General features: G+C 38.1%; 1 protein-coding gene across 1 annotated transcript in view; it reads left to right on the top strand.

Moving 5' to 3' along the window:
* Rab2 (RAS oncogene family member Rab2) overlaps positions 1-19,471 on the top strand; it is a 92,982-nt gene extending 73,511 nt beyond the window's left edge. The window contains exons 5-6 of the mRNA XM_067145909.2: positions 9,088-9,268; positions 17,129-19,471. Coding sequence (XP_067002010.1) covers positions 9,088-9,268; positions 17,129-17,224 — 277 coding nt within the window. The 3' untranslated portion in view covers positions 17,225-19,471. The remainder of the gene's footprint in view (positions 1-9,087; positions 9,269-17,128) is intronic.
* The last annotated feature ends 4,986 nt before the right edge of the window (positions 19,472-24,457 follow it).

Below are 24,457 nucleotides of genomic sequence, written 5' to 3'. Positions count from 1 at the left end.
AAAAGAGAAAGAATAAAAATAATAATAAACTTCGTTTAGTGTGGGAAAATGTACTGCAATAATGAAGTTGTTTTTGAGTGCGGTGTTTCTTTGTCACAAATGTAACGTCTTATAGGTGCTACTGTATGTTTAGGAGATAGGGTGATTACTTCTGACATTCCAATTACTTCCTCACACCTTACATTTTAGGGATTGGCGTAACCTTTCATTCTGAAGATGCGACTTTGAGTAATTTTCATGCAGGTCTTTGTGCAGACACTTAAAAAGGTCTTTCAATTTCAGTTCCTGCCAATGGTTTCTCTGAATCATAGCCACACGTTTTCTGTTAGCCCTGACTATTATCAAACTGTTCTACAGAACAATGTTCAGGAGACTGAATTTTGCAGGAACCTGATCTTTTTAACCTTAAATGGGGTTTTACCTTAAATCGAGGTTTCAGTAGAAAGTATACCTTTTCCAGAGATCTCTGCCTGTGTTAGCATAAATTGTACCATCATACATTATTTACACAATGTCAGCAATGAAACAAGGAGATATCTACTCTACACACTGTACTGTAGTTATGATTTGTGTTTAATTTTGACAAATTTTTGTCGGTGAATGCAGAACCTCTTCGGTTTAAAGTTGTTCTTACAACGTTACACATTATTTTCCATAAAACACATTAAAATTGGTATAAAACAGCAATCAGTTTGTTTAAACATTTTCATGGATGTTTTCCAAGCAACAGCTTACCCATTAGTACATATTTTCTCATTCCGATAGTCTGAACATGCATATTCAGTTTCATTCTTAAAAATTGTAATAGCTTTCTCTCCAGAGGCTTGTGGCAAACAATTCCATTTTCTTACTTCAAACTGCATCACCTAACCTAGGTTTCCTGCGCACGTATTATGAAGATACAATCGTGGGATATAAACTTCATGGTTTTGATCCGTATTGAATTGTGATCAAAAATAATAATTAAATTAATGTCGTAATGGTCCACGTTTTCAATACTATAATATGCAGTATTTTTTAATTACATTACTAAACTAGGGACTAGTTTCGGCCTTGGCTGGCCATCTTCAGCCTTAATGTAATACATCTAATAACTAAACAAATGTACAGACACACAATTGACATAAAAACAAATGTGCAAACACACAATTGTCATGCACATTGACATGAGCATACTCCAGATGCAAAGAATTTAGAAACTAGTTTATTTTTCAAATTTTACACATAGTTATTAGATGTATTACATTAAGGCTGAAGATGGCCTGCCAAGGCTGAAACTAGTCCCTAGTTTAGTAATGTAATTAAAAAGTATTGCATATTATAGTATTGAAAAGGTGGGCCATTATGACATTAATTTAATAATTATTATTATTATTATGAAAATATATTTCAAGCTCCCTGTAGACAAATTATTGCATTTTCACCATAAATTTACATGGCAAAAGCCTTTCTGAAATTTAACAAGATGCAAAAGTACATAACCTAACCTCTGAAATTAGTTATGCACACCACTGTATCTTGAAAAGGAGAAGTATCATATTCTTATTTTATTTCAGTACATAGTATTAAAATTAAGCAATAGTTTACTTCAGGCTTTATTTCTAAGGAGTTAACAACTGCTGTCATTGCACTTATTGCAAAAACATATTATCCCGATGTTTGCTTGCACCAGTTGGAGTTGTGAGAAGACCTCAGGTTTGCTCAGGATCGATTCGCATGCGCGTAGCGAGGAATCAATGCGGAAAATAATCGTATTCAATATAAATGCTTGAGTAGAGTGTATGAATATTGATCATCATCATCTGTTTACCTTCCAGGTTCGGCTTTTTCCCTCGGACTCGGCGAGGGATCCCACCTCTACCGCCTCAAGGGCAGTGTCCCGGAGCTTCAGACTCTTGGTCGGGGATACAACTGGGGAGAATGACCAGTACCTCGCCCAGGCGGCCTCACCTGCTATGCTGAACAGGGGCCTTGTAGAGGGATGGGAAGATTGGAAGGGATAGAGAAGGAAACGGCCGTGGCCTTAAGTTAGGTACCATCCCGGCATTCGCCTGGAGGAGAAGTGGGAAACCACGGAAAACCACTTCCAGGATGGCTGAGGTGGGAATCGAACCCATCTCTACTCAGTTGACCTCCTGAGGCTGAGTGGACCCCGTTCCAGCCCTCGTACCACTTTTCAAATTTCGTGGCAGAGCCGGGAATCGAACCCGAACCTCCGGGGGTGGCAGCTAATCACGCTAACCACTACACCACAGAGGCGGACATGAATATTGATAATGGATAAAAACTAACGCCCTAATTTGCCCCTGATAACAGATGAATCGGTAAAAGGGTTCTCATTGTAACCGAAGGATATTGCTCAGATTAATATAGCAATTTTCGAAGTTTATAACAACATTGTCATTAAAACGAGTGTTCTCTCCTACTACAACAGTTGCAGTCAGATGTGTATCATAGTCTAATTTCTCACTTTAGCCCTAAGTGCCCACGCTCTAAATTCCTCTTCTGCCTTGAATCATCATTAGCAAGCTTATGACGTCTTTTTCATAGGTTCTTAGTCTCCTATAACCAAAACGAATAGAAGTAAATATTTGAGAATTTTAACATTTCCTTAACGCTAAATTTTGAGTTTCGCCCTATTGTGAATTATGTTGAATCGAATATAAAATTGCATTGCTCTTAGGGAATAATTTTCGGCACTGGAAATTTCTTCTGTTAAATGTGGATTTACGCTAATTTGAGGCTACGCAGGTGGACAGTAGTAGAACTAATTTTTCTTTGGACAGTAAGAGACCAAAGTCCTTCTCTGAACCCCAAAATACTGAAATTAACTTCTTGGTGTTTACTCTGCAAGAAAATCAGAGGAATATTCTTCTTTTCTTTCTCTCTCTCTCTCTCTCTCTCTTTTTTTTTTTGTCAGGAGATTAGAGGTGAGAGGTACAGATATCTAGTAGTTGTCAGTAGTTATATTCCTACCGTATCCACTAATAGGATGGATCAGTCTCTAAAACACTGAGTGCAGAATTGTCTAATTGCATACCTCCCAGCTCTCCCAATTTAGGCGGGAGATTCCTGATTTTCCAGTTTTCTCCGCTTCTCGATTATTCCATTATTTCTCTCGATTTTAGCCTATTTTTGGTGAACTTCAAACATTTGTTTTAAAATCCCGCCATTTCAGCTTTGTACGTCAGTGGCTGGAAGTTTTTCACTCATTGGCAGCTTTCAAACAAAATATTAATGTGTATTAATCATTTCAATGAAGGTCCCTTAAAGAATGTTCCACCTAATCAACACTCTACTTCTATTCATGCCGAAACTAGTACCATTTGACCATTTGACATGTGATTGAATCACAATAAAACGTCATTGTATTGAATAGGTGGACCTTGAAAGAATTTTAATTAATTTACTGCGATCTTTCTTTCTTCAATTTTTCCCGTCCTGCTACGGTCGACATTATGTAAGAGAGTTAGTAATTATTGCAGTATGAAAAATCAAATGCACATTACAAGAACGCACTGATATTAAACTGTGATTCTGCACATGTTTATTTTACTTAATTACAGATTACAGTTTTCTTAACATGAGAGACAATTACACATGCCGCCGTTTTATTAGTCCTTTTTCAGAGTTTATATACATCCTTTACTGCCCATGACAGTCCGGGCTATCTAGATTTCCAACCTGTAAAAACACAAGTTCTACAAATTGGTATGTAGGCTTATCTGGAAATGACCTGAATCTGAGACCAGTTAAAATGTTGACACCTCCACCCCAAAGAGCATCTGTATTGTGTTGTGGTTAATGGCATATGAACTGCAGGTCTGCTTTAATAAAGATGTATTCATGAAGTCTGTGAGATGAAGTTCTGAAGCAGTTGATGTATAGATAATCTGGGATGATGAATAGCTATTAGGTACAGTCATAGGACATGTACCACCTGCCCAACCTTCGTCAGGTCTTCATGACATACCCCTTGTTCATTGAAATTCAAGTAATATGTAAAAAGGAATACACAATAGGACAAACACAGAAACAGGTCAGGGTAGGAAGAATAGAAAGAGGAGACTCAATAATATATCAGTAAGTTAATAATAATCTGCACTTACAGCAATCGCCCAGGTGGCAGATTTTCTATGAGTTGTTTACCTAGCCTTTCTATAAATGTCTTCAAAGGACTTTGAAATTTATTGAACATTTCCCTTGATAAATTATTCCAATCCCTTACTCCCCTTCTATAGAAGAATATTTGACCCAATTTGTCCTCTTGAATTCCAACTGTATCTTCATATTATGATCTTTCCTACTTTTAAAAGCTCCACTGTAGCTATTTGTCTACTAATGTCATTCCATGCCATCTCTCCACTGACAGCTCGGAACATACCATTTAATGAGCATCTCATCTCCTTACTCCCATGCCTTCTGAGCCCAAAAATTTACAAAATTTTTATAATACCTCTCCTTTGTTGGATATCACCCAGAACAAATTGTGATGCTTTCCTTTGGATCTTTTCCATTTCTCTTATCAAGTAGTCCTGGTGTGGGTCCCAAACACTGGAACCATATTGGGGTCTTGCCAGGGACTTGTATGCCATCTCCTTTACATCCTTACTACAAACCCTAAATCATCATCATCATCATCATCATCAGTTTGCTCTTCCAGCGAGGCGGGTAGGGGTTTGAAAATGAGCATCTTCCAAAGTTGCCTATTCAAAAAGATTTTGTTGTTCATGACAGATTCCCAATTTCATCCTCTTCCCTCCATGTCTTCCCTTAGTTGGTCCATCCTTCTTCTTCTTGGTCTTCCAGCTTGTCTTCTACCTTCTACGAAACCATTTAAGTTTAGATGACCTAAATACCCTCAAAAACATATGAATAGATCTGTAACCTTTCTTTACGACCTTGTTGATGTTATTACCGCAATGAAGATGATATATTAACAGCTAGGTACTTGGTGTTCCCCATGAGGTACTATCACCCTATCAACATAATAATTAAAACTGAGAGGACGTTTTCTCTTGTTGAAACTTACAACCTGATTTTTCATCCTGTTTACCATCATACCATTGTGTGCTGTCCATCTCACAACAATGTTGGGATCTTTTTGTAGCTCATAATCCTATAATTTATTTACTTCTGTATACAGTATAACATCATCTACTAATAGCCTTATCTGTGATTCCAGTTCTTTACTTATATCATTTATACATATATATACAGTGGAACCTCGATTATCCGTTCCCGGAAAGTACGTTTTCCCGGAATATGCGTTCAAATTACGTGGTCCCGAGAGCATCGTAATTAAATCACGTTGTAAAAGTCCCGCATTATCCGTTCCTCGAAGAAACGATTTCCCGGATCAACCGTCCAGAAATTCCAGTCCCATCAACGCCAAATCCTCGATCAATCGTTTTTTAATAAACTGTATCTCACGAAAGAACGGCTCTGGCATATTTATGGATCTTGGCGTTCGGCGATCGGCGGTGAACTTGCATAAGGGACCATCTTAGCATCGCATTCGGGTGGTATTGTTTAGATAATCTCGGAAAATCATAGGGCAGAGAGTGGCCACAGCAATTGCTAGAAGACACGGCGCATTTCTACAGCTCTGCGTGAAGACGGAACGAGTTTCGTCAAATGTTCGCACTTATAAAACGTCCATATTATGTCCAGGGTTAGATGTTTTATTTACATTTTTTCGATCGTACTGCCGAAGGGGTTTTCGGCACTTTGCTCAGGGCACTGCAGACCTAAGTGGGCTTTCAGGCAGGAATCGAAACTGCTCCTTAACACAAATTCAGTATTTTTTATATTATCGTACATGATTATGTTAGCGAGACGAAAACAGATGTTGCACCTTACATTAAAAAAAAAAAAAAGCCATGGGAGGTCTTGGGATTGCCTATTACTGTTACTAATGTAAGACTGGGAATTTTACGTTTTCGTGTTAAAATACCAAAAACCGCAGTAGTTTTACTTGCACACGTTACATTTTAAATTATTCGTATCATTTCAAACTCGTACTGACATGTGCAGCGAGCGCACTTTCCAGATGACCTCAAGGTCACGAGTAACCGTAATTTCTGAAGTTTTGATATTTCTTTTATCTTTCCAATTTGATTGGATTTGTGACGCGCAGAATTGAATATAATGTATTCGAGAACTTTTAAGAATCGATACTTACATTCGAAACCATGTTTTCGAGTTCAACATAACCTTTAAAAGTCGATGTAGCCCTAATTTGCGCGGTACGAGATTTCCAGAAACTGACTACGAACAGTATACCGGAGACCAAATTACAATGAAAGATTAAGAAATGAACGGATTTCGCCATCATTTTGGGTGCTTTTGTATCTAATATGCTTTATTTTATTAGATGAGAGAATTAAAAGCTACTTGTGGTCGATTGTCGTTTGGCTTGGCGTTGTTAGATTTTTCGAAGAGTTTGGCTAGCGTAATCAAAGTTGCTGAACTGAAAGAAGTTTTCACGGGAAACTGACGAAGATTCCCCTGTAAAATTGAATATAAAGTATCGAGATTTTGAACTCGCGTACCGGTAATTAATGCGGTTCGCGGTCTAACATGCCCGGCTCTCATCCAGAGGGCCCGGGTTCGATTGCGACCAGGTCAGGCAATTTTACCTGGATATAAGTCTGGTTCCAGGTCCACTTAGCCTACGTGATTACCTTTAATTGTGGAGCTACCGTATCTAATGGTGAGATGGCGACCCCGATCTACAGAGCCAGGAATATCGGCCGAGAGGATTCGTCGCACTGACGATGCGCCCCTCGTAATCTGCAGGCCTTCGGGCTGAGCAGCGGTCGCTTGGCAGGCAAAGTTCCACTGGGGCTGAAGTTTGGTTTGGTTTAGGAGTTTTTGTAAGATTATAATTATACATATTTCATTTTTGTGATGTTTAGCCAAATTGATAGTTTTCATTCATTCCCGGATTTTCCGTTTTCCCGTGTTGTACGTTTTATTTTCACGGTCCCTCGAAAAACGGAGAATCGAGGTTTCACTGTATACCACTATCCCAGCTGCTTTTTTAGCTTTCAACTTTTATATCTTTTTGTAAATTTCCTTGTTATCATTGGTAAATTTCAGTAATTTACCAGTATTAGTCACCTCCTCTATCTGGACATTATCCTTATATCCAACTTCCTTTACATACTGCATACTGAATACTTTTGTGTTTTTTAAGTCCTCACATAGACACTCCCCTTGTTCATTAATGATCCCTGGAATGTCCTTCCAGGAACCTGTTTCTGTCTTAAAGTATCTATACATATCTTGCCTTTGCTCCCTAAAATTCATACAGCTGCTAACTATGTTTGCTATCATGTTATACTTAGCTGACTTTTTGCTAAATTCATTTTCCCGGTAAGTTGCTTCAATCTCTCTGTACTCCAGCAACCATTCCTAACTCTTATTTCTTTCTAATCTACACATCCTCCTTAATCTCTTTATATCCCTGTTATAATATAATGGGTCCTTACCATTCTTTATAACTTTTAAGGTATATACATTTCTTCACATGTTAACAATTGCTTTAAATCCATCACATAGGCTGTTTACATTGTTTTAAAAAACCATTTTCCATTGATCAAATTGCTTATTTTAAATTTCCCTGTGCCTTCCTTATTGACCATATGGTATTGTCTAATATTCCTACAACTGAGCAAATGGCCGCACAGCATGGGTCACATAGCTATCAGCTTGTATTCGGGAGTAGTGGGTTCGAACCTCACTGTCGGCAGTCCTGAAGTTGGTTTTCTGTTTCCCATTTTCACACCGGGCAAATGCTGGGGCTGTACCTTAATTAAGGCCACAATTAATTCCTTCCCACTCCTAGACTTTTCCTATCCCATCGTCGCCATAAGACCTATCTGTGTCGGTGTAATGTAAAGCAGATTTTAAACTAAATATTCCTACTTTTACAACATTCCACTCCATCCCATTTATTTTTAGCTATGACAAAAAGAACTTCATGATCACTTATACCATCTGTTACTTCAGTTTATCAATAGAGCTCTTCTGGTTTTATCAGCACCAAATCTAGAGTATTTTTCCCTCTAGTTGGTTCCATCACTTTCTGATTCAGCTGTCCTTTCCATATTAACTTATTCACTATTTTTTGGTCATGCTTTATATCGTTTGCATTCCCTTCCCAGTTAACATTTGGTAAATTCAGATTACCCAGTATAGTAATGTTTCTTTCTGTTTCGTTCCGCACATAGGTGATTATCTTATCAAATAATTCTGAATCGGCACCAGTCGTGCCAGGTAAGTGATGCACTGCTTACCATGTATACAGAGAGCCACTTTGTCTTCTATGTGGTTTTCTTGCAAATCTCTCTCGTAGGAGGAGCATGCAATGTGATGTCTAACTTGTTTTACATAAATGTTAAGGGAGTAGAAAGGGAATTGGGGGATACGATGACACAGTGGAATAAATATGAAAGCTGAGCAGTTATTTAAATAATCATGAGGTGTGATTTTGACATGGCTGGTGAGCTTGATACTTTCTGGAAACAGTGTTGCCATTTGTTAATTTGTTGTATTACATAGAGGCTGCTAAGGTAAGAGATGTGCAATAATGACGTTCAAAGACTAGTATGTCTAGATGTTATGAAAGGTGATACTCATAGGGCCACTTGTGCTACAGTAGCTCCATGGCTAAATGGTTAGCATGCTGGCCTTTGGTCACAGGTGTCCTAGGTTCGATTCCCGGCAAGGTCGGAAATTTTAACCATCATTGGTTAATTTTGCTGGCACGGGGCCTGGGTGTATGTGTCATCTTCATCATTTCATCCTCATCATGACGCGCAGGTCGCCTACGGCCGTCAAATCAAAAGACCTGACCTGGCGAGCCGAACTTGTCCTCGGACACTCCCTGCACTAAAAGCCATATGCCATTTCCTTAGTCCATTGAGGAAACCAATGACGAACTACCTCACTCCTTATCTTGCCTTGTCTACCTCATGTTGCCACCATTGGTTTTTCCAGTTTCCTTTTAATTATTTAAGAATCCAACCAGCCTCCAGACTGATGCATATGTAGAAGATATAAATTTTTATCTTTTTTCAGTGATTTGGAATCTCGACGTGAAGTGAAGAAAGAGGAAGGTGAAGCCTTTGCTCGAGAACATGGACTGATATTCATGGAGACATCTGCCAAAACAGCTGCTAATGTAGAGGCAGCATTCATCAATACTGCAAAGGAAATTTATGAAAAAATCCAAGAAGGAGTATTTGATATAAACAATGAGGTGTGTTTTCCATTCACTAACTCGCTCTCACAGAAAGTAAGGTTAAGTCAGATTGCTTTTAATGTTTGTTTCAAAGCATTCTTGCAAGAAAGTAATGTATTCGTAGAATGTTTATCAATAGCTCATGGGACTTGCAGTCCTACTAAAACAATTTGCATGTTCTGACAGCTCACAGTGTGGTGGTTCCAGATGGCAGTTACTATCACAACCAGTGCACACCTCCCATTTGAGCCAACCACAGTTAGTCACACGCTCTTCCTTTCCTTATCCTGTCTGGCTTAAAGCTCCCTCAGGTGGCCAGTCTGAGTTCCATGTTGCCAAATAGTGTAATGTTGCACATGGGTCTGGGCTAACAGTGGCTGTTTCTGAGTGATAAAATCTTGATCTGTGTTATTTGTTTTTGAAATTGGCTAAACATTAGTGCAATTGTGTTTGTGTTATTAATTGTATTGTTATCAAGACTGTGTATACCACATCAGTGTAGTGTAAATTTTAGTATCCTGTAGTATAGAGTAATTTTTAACTTAATCCTTGTTATTTATTGAACTACAATATGTTGCAACCAGTACAGAGTGCCTCTAAATGACATCAATGGTGGCCAAGAATTCATTCACCTCAGAAATTGCAAGCTTAAAGGGGGGGCATGGCTTCGTTTTTTGTGGTCAAACTCTCAATATGGTGTGTGCCTAACAGAAATATTTAGAGGCCGAAGGGGAAAATGGAGGCCCACTGGTAGATGCTAATAAAGTTGTATAAAGAGCAGCAGCTGCTTCAAAGATATCTCACTGGGTGAGTTGGCCCTGCGGTTAGAGGCGCGCGGCTGTGAGCTTGCATCCTGGAGATAGTGGGTTCGAATCCCACTGTCGACAGCCCCGAAGATGGTTTCCTGTGGTTTCCCATTTTCACACCAGGCAAATGCTGGGGCCACGGCCGCTTCCTTCCAACTCCTAGGCCTTTTCCTATCCCATCGTCGCCATAAGACCTATATGTGTCGGTACGACGTAAAGCCAGTAGCAAAAAGAAATATATATATCTCATGGGTACAGTAATTGGAATAGGGAAAGAAAAAGAAAAGGAGCCCTGGGAAGAATAAGAGAGGGAAAGAATGTTTTTGGACCATCACATGACAGGTTATCAACACCCGGGAAAACTGAACACGAGTCAGAAAAGTGGTCAATATTAGTTTCCGGCGTGGAGCAATTCAACGGCGTGTATTTACCTATTACAAGAGAAAGAAGCACCCAACACTAGGAAACTACACAGCAGTTTTAGAAAAGGTAATTAGTTTAGTAGTAGTGAATTGTCCCTTCTAATCTCCCTTCATGAGTTCACTTTGAAAAGTACTCTGAGCTGTGCTGATGGAGAGGTATGATATTGTGGCTTGACAGTGTTGGTACTTGTGGGCTGTTAGGAATGCAGATTACAAAAGCATTTTGTGGCTTGATGAAACATTTGTGGATACTGGTGCAATCCTTAACCTAAGGGTTGTTGGATGAAACTCCACAAGCAGCAATGAAAGCCATGTTAGGAAAGTGAGGCAGGGTCATTGTGTTACATGCTGCTGTTCCAAATTGTTTCCTCATGCTCCGGTTGCAAAAAACAGGGGACTGCCATAAGGAAATTAATACTGCTTTGTTCACGGTATGATTTAAAAATTCCCTCCTTAAAAGCATTGCCCCCAAATGTACCAGTTTTATGGCTAATACTCCTTACCATTCTGTAATAACAGACAGAGGTTTAACAATGCAGATGAGAAAAGCTGGCATGCTGCTTGGGTAGAAAGAAATGTCTTGCTTCAGAACAGAGACATTACCATTGAACCTGGTACTACCGTTGAATACTACCATTGAACCTGGTACTATGAAGTCAGAGCTAATGGAACTTGCGAAAGCTTACAGCTCTAAGCAAGTTTATGTTATCGATGAGATAGCAAAAAGGAATGGCCATGAGATGCTCAGGTTGCCTCCTTACCATGCCCATTTTAATCCCATTGAACATGTTTGGATACAAGTAAAGGTCATGTAGTCAAGAACAACAAAAGAATCACGATCACCAAAATAGGGTGACCGTAGAGGGTATTTGCAATGTCACTGCAGAAAAGTGGGCAACTGTGGTGAAATACACAAAAGAACTGACACAGAAGCAGTTGGAGAAGGAATTTTGGATTATGTGTGCAAGAAATTATCATGTTCCTGGGTTCTAGCTCCAGCTCCCAAGGTGAAAAAGGAGATTCCTCCCTAGGAATGGCTCAACTGATACTATGAAGATGAGTAATTTTCCACCATAATTTACTTCGCTACAGTGTATTTTATACTTGAGCAACCAGTACATAAGTTTGCTTTCTGATAATTAGTATAATATTAATAAAATTTAATTTAAGATTTTTCTCAAAACTATCTGATTGAAAATTGGTAATGCAATTTTTTTTCTGTTTTAACATCAAATCGACAAAATATGTCTTGCAAAGCTAATACTTGAATTAAAATAAAACAGGTTTCCCATTGCAGCACTTTGGAATTTTCATAATGTTTATTATTTTTGTTGTTTAAAGGAGAATTATTATTAAGGCAGACAGACTTAGTTTTTTGGATTTCTGGACAAAATGCGAGATTTAAGAATCGCATCCTCTGGGTAGCATACATTAGCTTTTTTTTCTGCTTCAGATTTCAGTAAAAGGAGGTCCCATGATTTATGATTGCAAGATTAAAAGCCATATAAAACAAGAAGTTGAAGGATGGATTTTCACCGATCACAACTCGCATTTCAGTTATAGCTGGTGCCTTAAATAGTGTCGACTCCTATGGTAGGGTCCAACTGATGTTACTTCTTTATTCAAAGAAAAGCATGCTCTTTAGATATTTCTCCAATCCTCACTTGGATTTGAACCCAGCATATTGAGCTAGCCATTCTGATTATTATTGGCGATGATGTCAACTGACATTTCTGCGATAATAAATATATAAAGACAGGCCATGTTTTTAAATGTACCATTCTTCTGCTGAAATCTACCTAAAAATTGAAACCAATCATCTGGAGATAGACTGATAAAAGCCAATAAAATTACTGCTTGGAATAATATTAACAGTATTTAATATTATGCTAGCCCTGTCATAATTCCTATACATGAATATTATTTTCCACAGCACCTGGCACGGAGTGAGAGAGGTTGATTGTGATTATGGTAACACCAGCCGGAACATGTGACGACACAACGCTCCTGCAAATTTGCTCAGCGCCACGTGCTGACAACTATCAGAACATGCAGATTGTTTTAATAGACCTGTACAAGCTTGCTTTCACAACATTATTCGTATTGCTGCCATGTTTCAAGATTTTTACCTAGAATGTATGACTCCTGTTCGTAGCTACCATGTACAGGTTTATGATTTTTCTTGATGCTAGGCATTTCATGTAAATTTGAATTTTTACTGAAAACCAGGTAAGCTGTACCATTTAATATACAAGATGCATGAGACAAGAAGTACTTGCCTTAACCATAAAATATTTGTTGTCAAGAGATTCATACTAGAAAACTCTTTTCCATTCTTCTACCCACAAGTCAAATACAGCTTACAGGATATCAGAAGGACCTGGAGATAGTAAAGGAATTTGTATACCTGGGGTCAGTCATCAATGACATGGGAAGTTTTGAAAAAGGGATCAAAAGACATATTGTCCTAGGGCATGCTGCAATGGTTAAACTCACTAAGATCTGGCAGAACCGAACAATATCAAAAACTATGAAGATGCACTTGGTGGAATCATTAGTGTTCTCAGTCATGGCTGTGAGACCTAACCGTGAATGCTGGAGACAAAAATCAAATTGATGCATTTGAGACGTGGTGTTGGCGGAGAATGCTATGTGTACCCTGGACGGAAAGAAGAGCTAATGTTTTCATTATGAACAAACTGAGCATCAAGTAACGTCTATCTTCCTGTGTGAGTGGGTGTTACCTCCAGTTCCTTGGCCTCATTTTCAGAAAAGGAGGAGGGAACTTTGAAAAGAAGATTTTGCAGGGCAAAGTTGAAGGCAGCAGACCAAGAAGAAGAACTGCAAGTAGACGGTTAGTTCAGGCGAAGAAGATCACTGGCCTACCTCTTCAGATCATTGTGAGGAAAGCTGAAAACAGTTCTGGATGGAGGCATCTTGTCAAGGCTGCATCACAGAAATAATAGTTATGAGACTGTGAATTTTGCTTTCTTAGCTAGCCGAAGGCAGCAGTATCTTTGACCGCACAAATGTTGCCGCACTGTCTCTTGGATATCATGACACCACTGTTCATTTCTCGAATGACATCTCATTTGTTGCAAGCAATGAAATCACTCTCATTTCTTGAGTTACAGCTGCATTGCTGTATATGCTCTCCTGTTTTCTTTAATAATTTTTATCAGTAAACGACTTGCTCGTGGAGAAATATTTCTTCTTACCACACCTCCCACTTCTATTCTTCAAATTTTTCCCAACTTTCACATTATCACTTTTACGTCACAGGGCAATGTGTCGGATTACTTTGCACTAATATGCAGCAAGAAAGACTATAAGTATGCAATAGTAGCCAGTAACATGCGGGTTGATTCTCAAAAACTATGGAACTTGCTGACTCGTATCTTGTCAGAGAAGTATACTCTCAACATACCAGATTAAACAAGGGGAATTTTAAAGAAGGAATATGTTTCAAACACAACATTGTTGCTAAGAATGTGCATTTACATAGAGGATGGACATCTCTTTACACTAGCCCATTGTAAAAAGTAATTCATAGACTTTTTTACATATTTGTTTTATAGGCATTCCCGGAAGACAGTAACTGACAGCAATGTTCTCGATTTGAAAGCGTCTTTCATTGTTATTAATTATTTCATATTCCAGCTTGATTTTTGGAGAGTAACATGATGGTGGATACAAGCGATTTCAGTATTGAGGAGTGTTTGGTAGCTTGCATGTGGTATTACAAACGTCCAACAACACATAAGATAATGGAAGATGATATGACGGACTTTGCTGTGCATTTTGTGGAACCTTCAGGCAAAGGTTATTGGTATGGGAAAAGAAAGCAGTTGCGACTGGAAGTGTTTGTAATGCACCATATGGCAGGAGATCAAGCACTTGCTATGGTCCCCACAAAGCCTGGACCTCACCTCACCAGGCAGTACACTCTGGATTTGTTAACCTGTTGCCATAACAGACCAATTAAACAGTTGCCGATAAACTCAACTTGTAAATATTCTGCGGGGTTAGGTGTTCTGCGATTGACTCTGTGAGACCCCATCCGGAAGGACTTATGCCTTTCATGCTTATTCCATATTTTGCTCTGAGTGTCCCACAAACAGCTGACAAAACTGTTACTGAACTGTTGGATCAGATATAGATCACAAGACTTGCTTGCCCAATTGCTATGGTCCCCACAAAGCCTGGACCTCACCTCACCAGGCAGTACACTCTGGATTTGTTAACCTGTTGACAAGTGCTCCTAAGGAGAGTCAATTGAGTGCACGCGGCATTTGCCGTTTGGTCCCACATGAGGGAGCACGGCATTTGTCGTTTTAGGCTAGTGATAAGAATTTAATTGCTTACTGACGTAATATGATATGTGGTGGCGTTCTCATGTCGCTGTACAAATCCTAGTTCTCTATATGGTGGTGGTCTCTGACGGAAATGCGTATAGTCACTACAGTGTAAGAGTTTGGCGCGCAGTTAGCCTACAGGTTACAGCAGTGTTACGATTGCCGCCGATGTGGATAGATGTTTGTGCTGTTTGTAGCTATAAATATTTTTGGTTTTCGTAAATATAACAGGTGATATTATAGATGAACTACTGTAAGTAGAGATTTTTGTGAAAGTGATATATTAAAAAAGTTTTGAAATGACAATGTTTTCTCGATCCAAAATGTCTTTTCATGTGTCTCAGTCTCTCAAAGTTGTAATAAATAAGTTTTTAAATTCTTACTCTCCAGTTCACTACTAACCAGAGGTTGTTTACCGGTCAAATACGTACTCGGATGCGACCAGCATTATTGCACTGCATATGCCGTGCGTACTCGTCAAAAGGTTAAAGAAGAGGTGCATGAATGGCGATACGTGAATAACGATCAGCTGAAAAGCAAAGTTCACATTGCATTTCAAACTATCACCCGTTATGCTGCTGCGGATGTACAGAAGAATATAAACCTTTGCATCAAACATGGCGAATGGACATGAACGTTGTTGATCCATTAAAAGGTTTATACTATGTATAAAGCAAGATGGATAGACTCTGTCAAAAACAGTATAAGAGAAAGAAGACTGGAATGGAATACAATATTACTGGAAAGGAGAGGCAACGGTGGAGAAGTACCATCAACACCGTGACCTGGCAGGACATGGACAAGGGGAAATGAAAATGATGATTGTGTAAATGGACTTTTCGATCGCCCTGTAATACATGCCTCAACAGTGAATTTACTAATCTATAGATGACCAAGAAGGTGAGCCATTAGTGAAACGAATGTTAACAAAATGTTCAAAAAGTTGGTTGAGGCTAATAATGTGACATAGGACTGTATGTTCACAAATCCAAGACATTCCAGAACTTTTGGTGCACTGTGTTCATCACTATCACTCTCATTGCTTTCATCTATTTTTTCATCCATTTCTATACAGTAATCACTGTTGATATCAAAACTGTCGTCGCACACATTTTCAGTAACTAAGCCTTCTATTTCAGAGCCGTTAACAAAGTTACCAGCCACATTGTATCTCATTCCTCAGAAGTGAAACACTCTGCACGCACTATAATTTGAAATTGATGCCATGTTTCAATTTAGAGACCACCTCTCTGAAAGATGGTTGCACTTGATGAAATACTGAATCATCTGCCAGACAGACAGTCCACTGTTCTAGGGTTAAAATGTTGAATCAAGTAGTAGGATACTGAAATCAGTGAGGAGTTTTAACGTTGAAGGAAGGAGAACAAGAGGTAGACCCAGACCAAGATGGTTGGACTCTAATAAGAAGGAACCTGGATTGGAACATGTTTTAGAAGCAGCAGTGGTAGTTGGGTAGAACCTCTGGATTGATAGATGATGGATGGAAAGGTGCCATTCACTTCCTGACCTGGCTTGAGTTGGAACAGGGAAATTGATGGTGTTGACGGGCTAAACATATGTACTGTACACCAGTTATGCATATTGCAGTGGAAGAGACTTGTTAACATGAGTGAGCTGGCTGTACAGTTTATTTGCATAGCAGTGAATTTGCATTTGGGAGATGGTGGGTTTGAATTCCACCAAGATGGTTTTCCATGGTTTCCCATTTTCATATCAGGCAAATGTTGAGGAATTAAGGCCAATCCTAGCCCTTTCCTTGTCTTGCCAAAAACTCTCAATGTCTTAGTGTAACATTAAACCACTAGCAGATATAAATACCTTTGTTGAAAGTGCTAAGGGTGATCACATTGCATTGGTTGGTTATTTTGAAACAAATTGAATAATTTAACTTTCAAAATAGAACTGCACGGCCGCTTCCTTCCAACTCCTAGGCCTTTCCTATCCCATCGTCGCCATAAGACCTATCTGTGTCGGTGTGACGTAAAGCCCCTAGCAAAAAAAAATTTAAATAAAACTGTTTGCAAAACTTGATCCATTCATGTTCTGCCCTTGAAGAATGATAAAATTGGGGATCATGACTTCAGTTCTTCATCCGTACTGAGGAAATTGCAAAATCCTTTTCTATGAGTGTCTTTCATGTTTCTTTATAGAAAAGTTCCATGGCCTCTCTATTTTCTTTCTCATCCTGCCTTGACAATCACAATCATGTTAACATTGCTACACTTTTTTTTTCTTTCATTGTTAATTTGTATGTTTTTATTTTTACTTTTTTAGGCTAATGGAATTAAGATAGGCCCTCAGCATTCTCCAACTAACCCAAGCCTTCCTTCGGGAGGCCAAGGTTCGATGCAGGGAGGAGGGTGCTGTTAGGAGCTCGCCCGCCTCGCCCCTTGCTCCTACTGTCCAGGGCTCTGAGTGAGGCTTCTCCCGGCCCTCTTCCAGCGCAGTGACGTTCTCTTCTCACTGAACAAGATCTGAATCGCTGTGCTTGATCGGACTATAGAGAAAAAATATTCAATGTAACGTGAATGGTCCCTTGAAATATATACTTACATAATCGAAGCACAGATGTTAGGTTATATACAAAGGAAACATGAAGCCTGTAATATTTACACATTTCTGTTCATAAATCTTTCTTTATAGATGAAACCTTTCTTGAAAAATAATGTAGTGTCAAAGTATTTCCAGAAGGTATCTGTACAAATGAAGACTGGGGAAACGACATTGCCAGGTATACTCTCATTTTCCTACCTACATTTGAGCTTCGAGTATCAGAGACCCTATAACTGAACTACGTATAAGTTTGTGATTTTTTGGAGAAAGGATGTTTGGTATTTGTGTAATTTTGTAAGTGATCTATGTCTACCCTACCCAGCTACCCTTTTTATCATTATTTGTAAATATTGGTGGGAGACGGATATATAAGGAATGAAATGATTTTATTGTGCAATATACAATTGAATTGTATATTTTTGTTGAGGGAGTTTGGCCTTAAGTTGATGTTGCCTAACAAATGTTCTCGCAACTTATAAGATGTATTGGAATTGTTATATATTTTGTCTTTATTCTTCATATTGTTTCTTTCATCAGTTACAGACATTTTTTTGTCATGAGAACATAAACCTGAATTCTGTTTTTTACTAGTCTCCAGTGTTCTTATTATTCAAAGAGTGTCCGCATACTGACTGGCACAAATTCGTTTAATTGAAGGTGTATTGAATAATTGATGTTCTTTATATATACACTGATTTGAGGCTGTATTTTCGTATCTTATTCCGTGTAATTTTCAAATTGCACTGAACTCCTTCAGTTTTGCAGTTCACCTGCAGTGAAGTCCTAGGAATATTGTCATTTTAGGTGTAGCTTCGTTCATACATTTTTCCATTATAAGAAGGGAAATGTATACATGCTCTGTAGGTTGTTTTGCAGTAGCTCTGTTTAAACAAGAATTGTGTATTCTCCTGAATATACAGTAATATCAATTATTTATTGGATGTATTATATTGTATGTTATTAATTACTAAATATTTTGTGTGATTTAATTTTATCAGCTATCAATAAATTAAACACATCACATCAAGCTGTCTGTGGACCTCCTCAGAAACTCTTAACTTGTGCTCTATCACTTAGCTTGACACAGTTATCTCGGGGAAGTTATGAATAAATAAACCACACAAAGAACGTTGGGAAGTTCGATTAGACATTTTTGAAGTTTTAGGGACTGCACTTTTTTATTGTTAAAGAAATTCATTAATATAAATTCAATGAACTTTGCTACTGTGAGAAGTGGGACCTGATTCTCTGTTACATAATGGTATGCAACAGATGTGGTGATATGTTTCACTAATATTGCTTTTCCTGAAATTTTCTTTGATGGAAGATTTCTTAAAGGAGCTATTAACCTATTTTGTTCACAAATAAGAGTGATTTCCTTAACCCATTTGCAACATCCTTCAAGCATGATTTTAGTCAATTTTATTTTTCAGCCTGATGTAAATGTGCTGTAGAACATGCTTCCTTCAAGTAAATTCTATTGTTTATCTCCATTTTCATTAAAATTTTATGGGAACTTGCCAAATTCTTAATTTTTACTTTTAAGAAATATACTACTTCATAATAGTGAAGGAAGAAAATGGTTGGAATGATTTTTTTTTCTGAATGATTCCGTATGGCACTACTGTCATTTTGTTATACAGTGAAAACTCTGATGTTCAGATTTGAAATTTGGTTTGAAAATTCTTTGAAGTAACTTGCAGTATGTTCTAATTTACATATTTTCAATGTTAAGGGATCATAGAAAATGGGATGGAACAGAAATAAAAGGAAGGGTTTCTCCTTCCTACTGTTTTCAATAACATTTCTTTAGAGGGTTTTTTAAAAAGCTGTTCTGTTTAAGGAAACTGGTTCTCAAATTCACAGAATATAATCAGACCTAATAGGGAGTTTTATTTTTATAATATCTTTATTAGGTTTCATAATTTGCTAGTCAGATCTGTGGTGCTTATAATCATGTCTTACAATTTCCCTGTTAGTTACTGCATGGTAATTATTTAAGAAAGTAGGTGACAATTCTTCTCTGTAATATGGTGATTTATAAATATTACTGATAAAATGGCACATGATGTCTTATTTATATATTGTTTCCCATGCCTAATAAGCTACTGAACTTTTTATTGATTGTGTTTGCTACTGTTGTATATTAATTTGAGTTTGTATTTGGGAACAAGCAAATGAAGAGTGGACTACATATGCCTTGCAAGACTGTCATCACTGTCGTGTAGATGTTTGTAAAAGGTTAATATTACATTTAATTCTTAACCCCCATGCTAATTTAGGAGGTTTAAATAGCAGCTGCTACAGCCAAATATGGAGGATATTTATAAATCCATCACTTAACCCTTAGCTGACCGACGGTACTTGTAAGTACCAGCTATTAATTTGCCTCTTTACTCATAATGTTCGGCAGATATCGCATCAGGAAGTTGTTAGAGCATCCATGTATTTTCATTCTATAAGGCAAATGTGAAAACTTGTTGGGTAGCTTGTATTTGATCTCCTTGGTAACAGAAACGGTTGTTACCATGGTTATGGCCGTTGTTGAAAATGTAATGTCCTTCGTGATGTCTGAATGATATTTCACATTACAAAACTTTCTGAAAATGTATTTATTGTGAAAATCAAACATCCTTTTCGTGTTCTAAATACTTTTCAACGAAATTTTGACAGTTTTGCGCGTAAATAGTGACTTTTATGTTAGTGTACTCCAGAGTACCGATGGTCTGTGAGAAGGCGCAATGTGTATATGAACATAACCTCAGATAATCACTGTCCACTTCGCGATAAACTGTTGAGTGACTTAGAATTTTTAGTGCGTTGTTGGTAAATATGGCTATGTTTTTAAGTGATAATGAACTGTTAGAAATTTTAGAGGAAGATATTGAACTGAATAATAACTGTGACATTGATATTGAGCAAGATGATGATGAAAGTGATTCGTTGCTGCTTGCCAATACATGCCAGAGATGCCAATAATAATAATAATAATTACGAATCGCCCATCATAAATACGCCTTTACGAATCACACACCACAAATTACGATTTTTTTGTTGATTTTTAAATATAAGTGTATGAAGTGACCAAAAGGATACGCAAGGGATACCATTACAGCTTGAAATCTCAGAATATTCTTTCCGGATTTTTCAGTAATAATTTAAAGCTCGTTCGTGTCCCTCGTTTAAGAATATTTCGAGTTTTCAAGTGCCAAACGCAGTGTGTGCTTCCGGCAAACACCGTAAAGACTTCCAGTACCGAAAAAGTAGGCACCTGAGAAGTAGTATATCTTGCGAAGTTGTTGCCTTTGTTTGTCACATGATCAGACTTCCATGCAAGTGTGAGAGTTCTTTTGTCTGTTTTGGCGGCAAAGTGGTGACAAACTCCGTTTCGTTGTGAATACTGAAGAAGTATTTACTGCGATTTTGCTTGCCAAATTTGCATATATTGCTCTTTTAGGATATATGCTAATCGTGTATTACGATATGCGAAAGGTTTGCAATTAATGAAGCGATTTCTTGTGCAGGAAAATACGTATAATGACGTTACCGCGACTAGTGATGCTACTAATAAACCAAAAGTAGTTCCAAAATTTACGGAGGAATACTCGAATGAATGGCCCTGTTTACTGCATTCCTCAAAACCTAATTCGCACGTGTTTTGTAGTGTGTGTAGCCGCGATTTTTCAGATGCGCATGACGAGGAAGGAAAAGACTGAATTCCGTGCTAATATGAACTCCGAATTGTTAAGTGCTCTGTTAGTGCAGAGGATGCACATAATATCAAAAGAAAAAGCATGTCACAGATGTACATTTACCAAACAGAACTACAAGCTGCTAAGGGAGCAACTACAGTACTCAACAAAAGAAATGATCCTTCAACCTCCACTCAGATATGTACTGCAGATCACCTGTTACTTTAGCAGGTAAGAATCACACACTCTTTATATGCCAGTCTTTAAATTGTTACATATGATGGAATTGTATGTTGTTCATTGACTTTTCAATGATCTGTATGTTAGTAAGATCGCGGAAAAAATCTACGGCCTCCGCCCCCCTCCCCCCGCTGTGCCCTAACGGGTGCATTACGAATTGCCTTTCTTGAAAGTTGGCATCTCTGACATGCGTGCACAATGTCTTTGATTACCTGTTTAGTGTTGAAATTGCTAAAGCCAGATAAGTAACAGCAATCAATGGTTCAGGAGGCAATTCTGTTAGCAGATTATCTAGGCCTGTTGAAAATGGAAGTGGCATAACAGTGATTGTAAATGGAACAGTGGATGATGTGAGTACCAGCAAAGAGGATAGTGCCGATTTTCCAGCTAATGATACTGGTGGGAGTGGGAAAGACAATGCTGGGGGAATGAGTAGAAAATGGGAAGCCTCCGTGGCTCGGGCGGAAGCGTGTCGGCCTCTCACCGCTGGGTTCCGTTGTTCAAATCCCGGTCACTCCAGGTGAGATTTGTGCTGGACAAAGCGGAGGCGGGGTATACTTTTCTCCAGGTACTCCGGTTTTCCCTGTCATCTTTCATTCCAGCAACACTCTCCAATATCATTTCATCTGTCAGTCATTAATCATTGCCCCAGAGGAGGAGTGCGACGGGACTCGGCAGCGGGCACAGTTCTATCCTCGCCGCAAGATGGGGGCTTAATTCATTCCAACCCTGGCCCGGTCGATGCAACACAGTTTATAGGTTTTCTTCTTATTCAAGTATAAAATGGAAGAAGGTAGAGAAGGACACAATTACTCCTGAATATAATTTGCCAGCTAGTGTAAAACAAAAAAGGTATTCCCCAAAATATGGCAGACAAGAAAATGTCTCGTGGTGAGAGTGACTGCAGGATGTCAAATACTGGCATAGGATATTTCAAGTGGAAATATACCAAATCTGTAACTCTTGCATCTAATATGGTAGACAACTTATCACTGTTTCCAGAGAAGAAAAGGATGGCACAAGGAAAGAAGTGATCTGCCCAACAGTTGTTGCAGATTATAACTCTCATACGGAAGGGGTTGATTTGGCAGACAAACTTAGGACAGTGTATGGACTTGACCGAAGATGCAAGAAATGGTGGCACAGGCTCTTTTGGGGACTACTTGAAATAACATTCATTGATGCATATGCGTTTTTTTTAAAAAAAAGGTGAAATACATGAAAAAATTCCACTTGGAGGGATGTTGATCTTGGATTATTGACTTTCAGTGACCCCAGGAAAACTTCAAAAAGAAAGTTTAGTGCTGAAAAACAACCAAGAAACAACAAAAGAAGAGGGAAAATCCCCTCCGTCCAAAGATGTCCGATAGGAAACAAGGGCGTTCATTGGCGTATTTTCACAGATGTACGGGCTAGGTGTGAATTCTGCAATTTCCACCAGATACTACCTCGTCTCTACAGTAAATGTAGTCACTGCAATGTGCATTTGTGTTGTAATGAAAAAAAGGAAATATTTCAATGTCTATCATGATGTAGCTAATCAATATGAATAACACTGTGAACTGAAATTTTTAAATATTCCTCTAATTTTGAAAATCAATTAATTCATTAATTTTTACTAATTGTACATTTTAATTGTCTCTGGATTAATTTTCATACAACCTTAGTATTAATAATGTGAAAAATTAACTAATAAATGTAGTTTATTTTTGTATCTTGAAGAAAGGTTTTCAGCATAGAATATATGTAAGTACTTATGTTGAACCAGCCTTCATAGGGATTGACGGTAATCTCAAGTACCATGTACGAAAATCATAGAATTAGAAAAATTAATTTTTTAACATTTTATTGTATTAAAGTAACCCCTTTTTATTAGATTTTCAATGGAAAATTGTGTAAAGGTAGGAGCAAAACACCCTTGGTCAGCTAAGGGTTAAAATCCAACTCTCAAGTTAATGTACCATAACATACAATCTATGCAGAAGATTATTTTTTCTTTGAAATTTCAAGGAACTATACTTCAAACATCCATATTATTATTCTGTAGGTCAAATAAATGAATTGTTGACTTTACCTTAATAATTCAGCATCCTCGAAGCCTCGAGGCAGTCCTCCAGGCAGAATTCCACATCACACTCCCTTCAGCTATACATTGTATCTTTTTTCTTGCCATTCTTCCTATACATCATTTGTAATCATTTCTGTCACAGGGATAACATCCACGATACTCAAACCACTACTATTTAATAGTTCAGAATCACGCACAGAGTTGGTTCTTTCTCTACCAAGCAAGTTGGCTCGCAGCTGTGACCTTGCATTCAGGAGACAGTGTTTTCAAACCTAGTGTCGGCAGCCCTGAAGATGGTTTTCCATGGTTTCCCATTTTCACACCAGGCAAATGCTGGGGCTATACTTTAATTAAGGCCCAGCCGCTTCCTTCCCACTCCAAGCCCTCTCCTGTCTTGTCGCTATAAGACCTATCTGTGTTGGTACGACGTAAAGCGAGTTGTAAAAAAAAATATAAGTGTGGAGTCAGAACAGTAGTGTTGGAAAATAATTTAAACATTACCGTAAAATTCTGAATTGCATTTTCCTGATAGCTTTGCTCAACAGTTTCAAGTTTGTTTCATACATACTATTATAAATAAACAGATGAAACACCATTTGTAAAATAACTTTCTATTCTACAAAACAGTACTTAATGTTTTAACAGTGGATGATAGCAATATTTTTTAGTTATTTTGTGTTGTTGCATGCATATGCACATTAAACTGCAATAAGGATGACGTGTCTTGAAATGTATTACCTTAAATATTTTAAAATACTCGACATTCAGATTGCTGAAATACAAAGGGTGTTTTTTTCCCCTCCATGATTTACAGAAGGATAAATATTTGATATATGTAATCCATCAAGTGTTGGGTTAATCCTGATTAGTTACAAGTAAAATCAATTTAAAAACCGTAAATTCTCTAATGTTACACATAACACAAATTGCTTAACACTAGAATGGCTGAACATTCCTCGTACCTATAAAGGCCACAGGCGGTCATTTTGACCGCTGCCGCTTACTGACATATATCTAGCATCCAGGATCTGGGAAACGTGTGTATGTTCA

Source organism: Anabrus simplex, chromosome 4 (assembly GCF_040414725.1).
Source record: "Anabrus simplex isolate iqAnaSimp1 chromosome 4, ASM4041472v1, whole genome shotgun sequence".
Lineage (NCBI taxonomy): Eukaryota > Metazoa > Arthropoda > Insecta > Orthoptera > Tettigoniidae > Anabrus > Anabrus simplex.
Note: the sequence above shows the minus strand (reverse complement) of the source record. Positions and strands in the feature narration are given on the sequence as shown.